This window comes from Agelaius tricolor, unplaced genomic scaffold, assembly GCF_023055355.1.
Source record: "Agelaius tricolor isolate 1412-34295 unplaced genomic scaffold, bAgeTri1.0.p SCAF_2, whole genome shotgun sequence".
NCBI lineage: Eukaryota > Metazoa > Chordata > Aves > Passeriformes > Icteridae > Agelaius > Agelaius tricolor.
The window spans coordinates 41,995,318-42,007,703 of record NW_027269262.1 but is presented as its reverse complement, the minus strand read 5'-3'; the positions used below and the strand labels follow the sequence as shown (position 1 = coordinate 42,007,703).

Sequence of the window (12,386 nt, the reverse complement as noted above, 5' to 3'; positions counted from 1 at the left end):
TAGGGGAGAAATTCTCCATTACAGTCTTAGTGCAATACCAAGAGTCATCTGATCTCGTGTGCATTTGCTTGCAAGGAAAACAGAAACAGATGAAGATCTTCCTGTTTTAGGCACCAAATTCCACCAAACTCCTTTAGTTTATTTAGCCCTCCTTTTTCACAGTACTGCTTTTTATTCAAGCTATCTGTTTCAAATATAAGACAAACATTTGAATAGTCTACTGAATGTAGGTGTAGATATTACATTAGGTAACTTCAGTCATGTAAAAGCAAAAGTTTGCATTCATGCCTCAGTTGCTGGAAGGACAATCAGCTGAGGAAAGTGTACTGTAAGGTGCTTAGTTATAGAGTGGATGTAAAGCATACAATGCATGAGATATTTTTGAAACATCAACATCTGAAATTCAAATGACTGTGCAATATGTTTTAAATTTAAATGACCAGGTTATTTTTGAAATACCAGAAGCATCACGCCTAATCTGACTGTATTATGGCTGACCCCCAGACATGACACATTAACAGTGACCAGGATCATTACAGAGAATTTTATGATGATGATTTAAGGAAGAAATGGAACATTTTTGAAAGGAAATGAAAAATAAATTAATAATTAAGCTATAAAGCACAAACATCACCCCTGTTTACATTATGAATTCTTCAGGACTTGTTTTGAATTCCTTCCATGAGTTGTGGTATCACTTTACACATATCCAAAGAAATAAGACTTCAAGGTGTCTTTGATCTCTAAATCAAATGGATGCACCAATTTTTGGTTGCTATTGCAAATCAGAAGCCATGTTCTGGACATCTCTGCTCTTTTTACTCATCTCAGCATTTCTGTTTGTCTGACCATTAATGTTACTTTCATTTCTACTTCTCTCAGCTCTACATGCTTCTTTCCAGCAATGCAAGATGAATAGGTCCTCCCTACCTGTTTCTTTCTCTCTTCTGCTTACTTCCATGCTGTGCTACTCAGTCTTAGAAATTACTCTTTTCTTCCCTGCCCTTGTCTCCCCTAACCTAATCTTGACCTTGCTGGCAAAGCTTCCAACTTGGGAACCCAGGGATTCCTCCATGTGATGAGTTTTCTTGTGCCCCTGATACTCCCGAGCCACCCAGACAAAACCTTCAGTAAAGACCCCTCTGTACAGAAAAAAACTGAACAATTGATTTTGCTCATTTAGCATCGTTATTTTAAAAAATTATTACTCTTCATCAACCCTTTTCCTTGGGCGTATTCCCAGGCATTTAACTGCTCCTAGTGCCAGCTCCTCTAATGGGAAACACTGCCAGCCTCATCCCCTTATTAACCAGGCAGCTCTTACTTTCAAGGCTGTGCTTCTTTCCACCTCCTGCTCACCCAGGAGTGAACAGCTGCCTTTTATCCAAATCCCCCTTCTTTCAAGGGTTCTGCTGTGATCTGAGAGGAAGCAAAGTGCAGATGAGGGCTGAGGGCTCCATCAGTTCCTCTCAGCTTGCCCTCTGACCTGGGTTGCTCCATACTGGGCTGGAGCCCTTTTTTCCCTCCCTTTTTATCTCATTGCACAGGCTGGCAGTTAAGACAGGTTTAGCTGTCACACGGGATGATATGATTACCCAAATTACTTGGCAGTGGTTTCATTTCTCAAGTAAATGAAAATGTAAGACTGTGGTCTGTGAGACTGAAATGGTGCATTAAGCAACTCTGTGGATCACTCTTTAAAATTCAAGCAAAAGCTCAAATGCATATTTAGAATGATGGATAATAATAATTACATTTGAAAGTGAATAGCTGCAGGAGTCCCTGGACCGGGAAGCTAGTTCTGAATTGGAAGACGTCTACCCAAGACTTGCAATGCCACCAAACCCTGAGACCCAATTTAAACTGTCAGGGGCAATTAGCCAGAAAAACCTATGTGATGGGATTTTAAAGGGACTGAAGACATTTCTTGCTGGTTTTAGAGACTGCATTTTGCCTCATGGTATTATTCTGACACCCAGACTTCCTGCAGGGCTGAATGCTTCCATGATGTGATAACACAGAGGCTCTTGAAAGGCTTTAGACATTGTGAAAGTGGTTTTTAACTGCCTGGCTTTATAACCACCAGGTCAGAGTCAGGGCACTGCAGAGGCCATGGGACTCTTTTGGGGTCCATCAGGACAATCTGTAGTTTTGTATGGGGGACCCTTCTGTACAGCTAACTACAGCTGAAATGTCAATGCCAGCGTCTACCTGGGCCATGTGCTTGTTGAAGACTGCAATGCAAGTTGTTTTCTATTACCATCTGTATGGCAGATTACCTTTGTCAGGTGGGCAGTTTGCTTTATCTCTCTCTTTGAGTGACTACATTCATACCTGTCTGGGGAGGGGACATCTGCTGATAACAGACTACTGAATGTCAGTGCATGACTGATAGGAACTATAACATCCCATTGTGAGATGCTCCGCCCAGAGGGAGGAGCCAAGCATTGCTACCCAGATATAATCCAGAAATTTTTGAGACACTGGCATGGCTTTCTCCACGGGATTCCCCAGAGAAACAGCAGCTGTCTTCTTCTTCCACGGGATCTTCAGAGGAAGAATACATCCTTCTCTACAGATCCCCCTCGCTCCAACAGAACCACACCTGATACTTCAGGAGGACTGCAGCCACGTTTCCAATTGGATTGCTACCAACACCCCACAGGGTGTCAGGTTGGGTTCTGACTCTGTCAGTGTTGATCTAGTCTACTGCATTGTTTATTTTATTCTTTTTTTTTTTCTTTTCCCTATTAAAAAACTGTTATTTCCTGCTCCCATATTTTTGTCTGAAAGCCCCTTAATTTAAAATTTATAGCAATTCAGAAAAGTGAAGAGAGTTTACATTCTCCATTTCAGAAGAGGCTCCTGCCTTCCTTAGCAGACTCCTGTCTTTCCAAACCAAGACAGTGCTGCATCTCCTCTACCCTTGGTTAGGTTGTCAGAAGGTGAGAAGCTGCTGATGGAGTAATTCCACCCACAACTGTACCATCTTTATCGAGATAGTACAAAGTTTAGAGGTAGCTGTTTGGGGACTGAAGTTGTAATAAATGGTGGTGTAAAAGTGCTGATGAAGCAATGGAATGTGGACTAACAAACTCATCTCATAGCCTTAATGTAAAAAAACCCCACAATTTTCAAAAGCAATAAATAATTTTAGTTACTCAGTAAGAATTTGTACTCCAGAGGGGTTATGCAGAATTATTTGATAGTTATTGGTTACTCATTAGACTATGTGTGACAGTTCAATAGTCTGATTTTGTCTTATAGGTGTGAGGGGATTTGAGGACGTAAGAAAACTCCTTTCAGTGGACATGAAAAGTATTTGTTTAGTGGTCACACACAGTTCTCCAGAATTGTGCTTTAAGTCATCCTCTTTGAATTAGAAGCTTATGACAGCATTGTGTCTTCTGAGAAATGACACTTCAAATAAAGCTGTATTAAAGTGCTTTTGAATGATAAGGACACAATGGATAGCTCCCTGCTGAAATTACCTTGAGAGAATTAATAAACCAGGCCCTACTTGTGTATAATTCTGTTTGAATAAATGTATCATTTGAAGAATGTAATTTTGTTTGAAAAACTGAAATTTTGTTTGGCTGATAGGAGTCCAGGGTACTTATTTTTCTGAAAGTCTTGTCCAGAACAACAATTAATAGAAATAAGATTTTTCTCACATAAATAAACTAACTCTAAACTATATTTTCTCATGAATAAACTGTGTTTGTCTTGCTAATTTGTAAACAAAATCAAACTGCAAGTTTGTCTCTCACTGGCATACTGACTCTTTCAGTGGAATTAATTCCCCTGGGTGTCTTTATCAGATTTGTTCATTTTATTCCTGAACACGAAGTTCAGTTCAAAACAATAAAAAGAGAGGAGGAGTTTTTCTTCTTTGGTTTTATAGTAAGTGACTGGGAAATGTTTTGTTGCCACAGGCATGTAAAGTTCTGTGGACCCTTCCAAATGAAACATTGATTGTAGCATTGCCTGTGATCTTCAAATAACTGGATGTTCCTTTCAGGCTTATTAGCTTCTGGTAGAATCCAAAATGAACTTTTTTCTCCCAAAGTTAAGGTACAATTCTGCCTCCTAAACTTTTCAAGCTGGGCAGATGAAGAGAAGTTCCAAAATCTGAGAAAAGTCTTCACTTTTACATGTTAATATATCAGGAGAGAATTTCAATAGTGACTTCAGCACAATACAATGAAAGCTTCAAAAATCATGGCTTAAAGAATCCATTCAAAAAGCAACATAGGTAAATATATGGAGACATTGGAATGTGAGACCGAGAAACTTGCTTCGACAGTGGACAACTAAAATGTAAGTAAAAATTTACAAGCAATTAGGAGATAATGCATAGAGATTTACCTATCTGCTAACATGCAAGAAATGCAGGCAGACTGAAAAATTAAAATCTTTCTAGAAGCTTTTTTATTCAAATATATTTTGTGTTCTTCCTGACTCTTTCTTCCCAGGAAGGGAATATTTTCAAGAGAATGCTCCATTTAATCATAACTAGTGCAAACTGAAAAAATGTTTACATGTGTATTTTGAATTTTATATCGACTTCTTACATAACCCCCAGGCTCAGCTTGAGATCTAGTATTGTAGACACAGATTTCAGCCGTATTACAAATGCACAGGATCATTTATTACACAGCGAACATGGCAAGTCCTGTGGTCCCTAACGCAAAAATGGAGAAAAATAAGCAGTTTTCATGATTTGCAACCTGTCTACCCTGCAGCCTTTTTCCATTCTTGCTGGTTGTCTGTGATTAAACACAGAGTATAGCAGTAAGAGCCATCAAGAGTCTACACCAGTTTAAAGAGATTACCCTGAACTGTAAGTTTGGGTGTTGCTCAGGCATCATGACAGGAACAGATGTTTTGGGATATTGATTTGAGTGCATTCACAGCTGAGTCCAGGTAGGCTACAGAGAACAGGCACTTCATTTCTGGTAAGACAAGGTGGGAACCAGTTCCAGACAGTGCTTGGATCTCATGGCAATCTGAGATTCAATGTCAGTGACTGCAGAAATATTTTTAAATCAAAGAAAGCAGTGTAGGATAAAACCTACCAAAATCTTACTGCCTAGGTGCTGACTTCTTGTTTTGACAAGCTAGATGGAAAAAAATCCTCACTGGTCCATAACCTGCATAACCACACCTGCTCTGTGTTTTGCAGATAAATGGTGGCTGGATGCTTGGGGATGGGAAAGGCAGTGGGATAGTTTGGGAAGAGTGGGCAGATGGGCTACTGGAGAACAGTTTGCTCTGCCCTCAAAGGAGGGCTCAGAGGAACACGATCAGAGGTGTGCCCATGGGATGGATTTTGTTTGGCAAGGTAGAAGCCCAGGTCCTCATTGCAAAGCAAAGCAAAAAAAGTGGCAGTGCAGGGGTGCAAGCTGGTCTCTGTCTCCTGGGGTCTGTGAGTGACCACTGCCTCTTTCCCCTGGGCCTGGGGATGCTGCAAAGGGAGGTTGGCACCAGCCAGTCCCTGAAACTTTTCTGTCGGTGAGGGCAGTCAGATGAGGGCCAAAGGCAGCCCGGCCTAACCACCCCTGCCAGGATTACCCTGAGCTGCCACTGGCTGGTGTGGTGGAAGGGTGCAGTAGCTGGTGGCACCGCCTGAGGTCTGCTGTAGCCACGACCTTGTCCATCCCCTGCTTTCACAGGGGTACCTTTTCAAGCCCTAACTGCCAGCATCTCCATGAGAGGAGTCCTTATCAGAGGACTTTTTGACTTTTTATAGAATTTCAATAATACTTTTTACTGCTGAATTTTGGATTTTGACATGAGTCTCTCTTGAGCGTTCCTCATTATGGGGCTAAATGTTTGGTGTTTTCTTTAATGATTATTCTCCATGTTTAGGTGTTAAGAGATACGAATAATTTTATGATAAGAATAATTTACATTTGGACAGCTCATTGTGAATGTAAAGTCTTTGCATGTGTAGAGTTAGTCTTCCTTACAGGATGCATTCACTTCTAACATGGTGGAAGCTACTTATCTCTTAACTAAGTCTGCTTTAGGGAAGAAGATGGAAAATAATGTTTTGAGGGAAGGAACTTTTGGCTGATAATTCATGCATTGCAGAGTTAATATGAGCTGTACCTTAATCACAATTTTCTTTCTAACATTTTTTATCATTTTAAAATTCATCATTTGTGAGCACAGGGCACTTCAGTACTGTAGATGTTTTATCTTTTCTTTAACATTGTATGTTTCTTTTCTTTTTCCCCCAATTCTAACAGTCATTTCTTCCTGTGCAGCTTTACATTTATTCTGCTATTTGATGGAAATGAAGCAATTCTTATTAAAATAAAAAATGTGATTCTATCTGAACTCCCTTCTAAACTTGCATTTTTTAGATGAACCTTTTTTTTTTTTTTTGCAATAAATGCATAGGTTTGAAAAATTTTCATTTTAGTATCTCTTTTCCAATTGATTTTTGTAGGTCTGTAGAGGCTTTCAGGTTTATTGTCCTTCATTCAACCCAAGATAACATGAATTCATATGGTTTGTCCATATTCCATACTTTTGAAATTCTCTTACTACTTTTCTCTGGCACAGCTGAATGACTTCCTTGAATTACTGTGAGTTTAATTCCTCACTATATACTCTGGACTGCTTCAGAATGTTTTACTGCTGAAAGCCATTCTGCCTTTAAGTTTTGTGAGCTCTGTATTATTTTGGCAGGAACAATTCAAAATTTTCTCACAAGGGCTTCTAAATTACAGTCTGCTTTGTAGCATCCTTCCAGACTGGATAGTTGCTTCCTTACCTGGGTGGCTGACTTCCATGGAAGTGTTTGAATTTTATCTCCGGTATTACGTTTTTCTGAATTCTTTGTGGTAGCATGCCATGGTTGAATCAAAGTGCTTTTCCTATCTGTGGAGCTTATTATTTTATTGAAGAGAACTGGCAGTCACAAGCTCAGCAATCCCCTTTGCTAGTTCAGACCTGGTTTAGGGGTTTTAAAATTCAAAACCTGTCTTTGCTGGCACGACAACTTTATGTTGGAAACAACACTTCAGCGACTAAAAATAGTTTTTTGATCAAAATATCCTATTCTTTTGGACTTACACTCCAAAAGTTGCTTTTGAAACTTAGAGATCACTAATTGCATGATTTAAAGGAGATTAGATGTTAAAGAAGAGTCTTGAGTTACCTTTTACAGCAAAATTACATGTCCATGTTTTCTACTTAACCATATACTTTTATGCAAATGCATGGTTTAGAAATGAATATTTACTTCATTGCAATTTAACCAACAGAATTTTAAAGTAGTATATGCATTGAATTGAAATCATTGATACAAAATGAATTTGCTCATATCTGAGGTAATGCAACAAGATGTGGATTTTAGTTTGGATTTTTCTGAAATGACAAAAGATAAGACATTTGTTTAGTTTTTTTCCTTGAATGAAAATTATCAGAGGAATTAGCTTAGTGTGGACGTCTGGTTGACAAAGATTTGTGTGCTTACTTATTTTTCATTCATTCTTTGGTAACTGAAAAATCTCTGGCAGTATACTACAAGCATAGCATTACTTTGGGTGTAATTGTTAGTATTTTTAACTCTTCACACTGATGTTGCACAGCACCCCATAAATGCTTCTATAATTTTTGTTTTTGATGGAGTGTTCACCAGTTGCAGCTTGACCTGGGACAGTAGAACATCTTCCTAAATGTACTCCGCAGTTCTGGGCTTCGGAATGCAAAAATCATAGGGTTGATGATGGCATTGCACATGATGAGTGTCCCATTCACGTGGAAGATGGACATGTAGCAGGCACAGTAAGGGTTGTGTGGGCAAAACCTTGCTAAGAGGATGTGAAGAACAAAGGGGGCCCAACAGCAAAGGAAAACTCCAAGGAAAATAGTCAGCGTGATGGCGCCTTTCATGTTAGTTCTGTGATGGACGGTGCTGCTGGGCAGTGAGGCGATCTTTTTGGCGTGAGATCGAGCCAGGAGGAACATGTGGACGTAGAGGCAGAGTATGAAAAACATCATCAAAGGGAAGAGGATGGTGAAGGGAATGACCGTCGCTGCTTCATAGGAGAAGAGGGCGATGGCAATGCTGCTGCCGGCACAGAACGCCCAGATGATCGCCAGGATAACCAAGGCCCTCTTCAGTGTCATGATATTGTGGTACCGCAGAGCGTAGAAGATGGTGATGTACCTGTCTGCTGCAATGGCCAGCAGGCTGAAAATAGACCCCAGCAGAGACAGAATGAACATGGAATCCATGGCATCATCCAGTTTTTTCTCAAAGTCTCCGTGACGCGTCAGGTATCCCATTTTGCACAAGATGATAAAGATGTTCTCCAGAGTTTTGTACAAGCTACCTAACATGTCTGAAATGGCTAAACTGCAAATGAAGAAGTACATGGGCAAGTGTAAATTCTTATTTCTCACAACAGCAATGAGGATAAGTAGATTTTCCAGTATCCCAGCGGCAGCAACAGTGAAAAAAACTTCCTCTGGCACCACAACCTGGGTGCAGTCAGTGATATTTAATGAAAAATCGCTTATGTTTTCAAGGGATGGAGTGCTTGTCTGCCCTAGGTGTTTGATTAAGTTGGAAGGTCTCTCAGTGCTCATTCTTCTGGTCATGGAAAGAGTCTAGGTTGCTTCTTTTTCAGGTTTGGCTTTATTGTGAGGCTGACCTGTCAATCAGACCATTCTTCTTTTGATCAAGGCTCTCTCCTTCATCTGGAGCAATTTTAAGACTTAACTGAAATGTCTGGAATTTCTCCTACAATAAGACATGTAGAAACATAAATATCAGGAAGAAATTGACCACACATATGAGGCAAAAAATAGATATTTGAAATATCATCTATTGCAGCTTAAAGCACATCTGTAATCACCATAGAGAAAAAAAATTGGATTAAATAGGAGCTGTTCAAGACTTCACTAAACCTTAAAGAGAATCAAAATGTAAATTCTCTTTTAGCTTCAAAGTGATTTTAAAAAATGTGTGCAATTTTCTTTACTAATGTGCATCCCACATTTACTGAAACGAATCTTACAGACTTGAAGAGCTTGGCAATCTTTACTGGCCCAGCTGTTTGCTTTGAGAAAGCCTGGCAGTTCTCACAAGATTTTCAGCATTATTAGACACAAATAAAAATAATGCCAAGATAAACTCTTGTTCAGAACAATAACATGTTTATCTCCACACTGTTGATGGTGTAATGAAATGCCCTCAATTTAGATGTGAACCTTAGAAAATATTGATGTATTTAGAGGCATGTTAGATGTTAGTGAGAGGCTTCCTTTTAATTTAGATTGAAACTGTCTTTTGATTCCATGAAAGTATTTCAAAGATCCAAAGTACAACTTTTTCTTGTCTGTATTTTACAGCTATCTAAAACCCCAAATATTATTTCAGCATTGGGATGATGTTTTCCTTTTTCCATAATGATCCTAATCTAAACTGCATCTAAGCATATAGGAATCTTTCCAAAGGAATAGACTTTTTACTCTTTACATTAATGTATAAATTGATATGATATTAATTTAGCTTGGATATGACCCATAAATGATAAGAGAGAGCTTTTCTTCTTGTCTTCATAGCCAATTTGGGAAATACAGATGCAATTTTGGTATTTAGAAAGTCCCCTTCTTTACAGATAATATTTTCACTGAAAGGGTTGTCAAGCACTGGAACAGGCTGTCCAGAGAAGTGGTTGAGTCACCATCTCATGAGGAATTTAAATGAGGTATGAATGTGACCCTTAGGGACATTATTTAGTGGTGGACTTGGCAGTGCTTGGTTAATGGCTGGACTGAATGATCTTGAAGGTGTTTTCTAGCCTAAATGAGTCTAAAGTTTCATGATTCCACCTCTGTTTTTAAGTTTAAACCAGCTTTCTTTGACACTTCATATCAGTAAACCTTGAAATTTCTTTGGACATTTGTTCATAATCAGGGTTGCTGAATATTATAACACATAGTTACTGTTTCAAAGGAAGAAGTTAAAAGTTTCATTTATTCTGTATACAAACAAGGCTTGGAGCACCAGCCATCACAAATTTGATGAAACTAGAAGCATTCAGGAGAGTACCCATACATATCTGAAAACATGGGCTGAATGAACTGTATTGCACTGCAGCATGTGTAGACATTCCCAAAGATAATTAGGCTGGCATCTGTCAGTATGTGATGGAAGAAGTTACTAACAAGAATAAGAAGCTTGACAATGTCTTTGTAATGATATGTCTTTCCTATTCTCACCTGGAGCTACTGTCACAGTTAAGTTTAATGATTTCTAATCTAGCACTCTGTTACCAATTTTCTCTCTTTATAGGAAGTCAGCACAGACACTTCAGACAAAACTTCATTTCAATAGGATTTAAACAGGAGAATCAGCTAGCAAACATTTAATAAATTGCCATTTTCTCAAAACTGTATTTCAAGAATGTTTCTTTGCTGATATAGTCATATTGCTGAAATAATCTACCAGAAAAACATGAAGTTTCCTTCACTGAAAAGATATAATATTATGAATGGCATGGTATATTACATCTGCTGCTTATAAGTTTACAGTAACTTTGTTTTAAGATAAGAGCAGAGAATTTATAAGGGCTTTGGTGCATTTATTTTATTTGGTGCATTATTTCAACATGTGTACATGGCTACTGCACATTGTTCTATTAGGGTTCCATCAAAGATCTCCTTTTCTGATGCTTCAGTGTGGTGCACAGTCATATTCCAATCTCAGATATCCCAGACAGAAATATCTGTGTATTTAGTGTTTTACATGGGTCATCAGTGCTTGATATCTGCACAACAGACATTATATCATAAGTTCCACAATTACAAGATTGTTTTCACTGCTACTGATCTCCTAGGTAGGGTGCATTGAGTAGTTTGGTGGCTCTAAGCAGTGTAGGAACAGGCAGACTACACATGGGAGGTAAAGCTGTTGTGAACATGGTGAGTAATGTCAGTGGTACCCCCAGAAAAATGACTCTGGACCCCCAGGCACCAAGAAGCCCAGGGTGAAGAAGGACCACCAGGACTCCACTGAATCCATGGGAAGTGACTATCTTCTGCTTGATCTCTCTCTTTCCCTCCTTGCCCTTTTACATTTCTTTCTATCTCTCTACCTCACACATACTGTTAAATAAAACCCATACTATTACTTTGTCATGTGGTCTCATCCTCACCTTCCCTCAGGCAGAGGCATCTTTCAATGATTGGATCTTAACAGTGTCTTAAAAGGTAATGGGAAAAGAAGACACTTTGGAGATTGGATGCATATTTCTACTGTCTACAGAAATTAGAGCTGAGGTCCTTTCACACAAGTATAAAAGGTGGAAAAAAAAAAATGCTTACACTCCTGTGTTAATACCAAAGAGAGTTTGGATGCAACAGATTTTCTCTCCCCTGTCAGTACCTTGACAGTTTGCTTTGTACTGCCCAGATGAAGGGTCCATGCCACTCACTCTCTGAAGTATCTCAGATTTACCTTTTGCAGGTACCTGCAAAGTCAACCTTTCCCAGCTAGTGCTTACATTTCAGAATTATTAAAAATAGGACATTACAATTTTAAAATAAAAAATACCATATAGGACAATTCTGGTTTTCCTGGCAATCAACAGCTGAATTATTTGGATTTTACCTTTTTTGAGGTCATTCATGATATAGGAATAAATCTGCCTGACTGTAGCAAGAAATGTAAAACTGTCAAAAAGCAATAAATGACAATGAAAAACTTAAAATCTGAAACACATTTACATATGTAGCTATATAACAAAATCAGCAAAAAATTCAACCCATTCTTGTTTAAATTAGATCCTGGATGGAGAAATCAACAGCTCAGTAACACTGGATATTCAGAAACATTATTTATCTATCAGGATGCAGTCTCCTGATCTGGTATAATGGGCCATGAACTGATGGCAATAGTAAAGTTACAAAACATGCATATATTTGTAGTACTATCATCAATTCCTATTGGTTTGGTAGCTATCTAAAGGAAGATGAAGCAGCAAACTGGGAGAATGGAAGCCAGGACCAGAAACTATATTGAGAATATTGTACAAACTTAGAAAACAAATAAAAATCAGATTACCTGACAATGAATGGTAATCACCATGATTATGGTGTGGCTCCTTATGATGTTCTTGCTGCTTGGAAAGCTTGTGTCATGGTTTGACGCTGGCACAATGCCAGTGCCCCCATGAAAATACCTTCCAAACATTCCTCCTCCCCACAACCAAGTTCCCAATACATCACAGTAAGACAAAACCTTAGACTCTCAATTCTGTTGCCATCCCTCAGATCACCAACTCTCAGTCCATCACCACCCTTTAGATAATAAATTCTCAGTTCATCAAGAGGAGAGGAGTCCTTCTTGTGCCACAGGCTTC

At 38.8% G+C, this 12,386-nt stretch overlaps 1 protein-coding gene across 1 annotated transcript; it reads right to left on the bottom strand.

The window, feature by feature from the left end:
* Positions 1-7,647: 7,647 nt before the first annotated feature.
* MC2R (melanocortin 2 receptor) lies at positions 7,648-8,719 on the bottom strand. Its single transcript, XM_071449004.1, has one exon. The coding sequence runs from the start codon at positions 8,617-8,619 to the stop codon at positions 7,648-7,650; it is 972 nt and encodes a 323-aa protein (XP_071305105.1). The 5' UTR covers positions 8,620-8,719.
* Between the last annotated feature and the right edge of the window lie 3,667 nt (positions 8,720-12,386).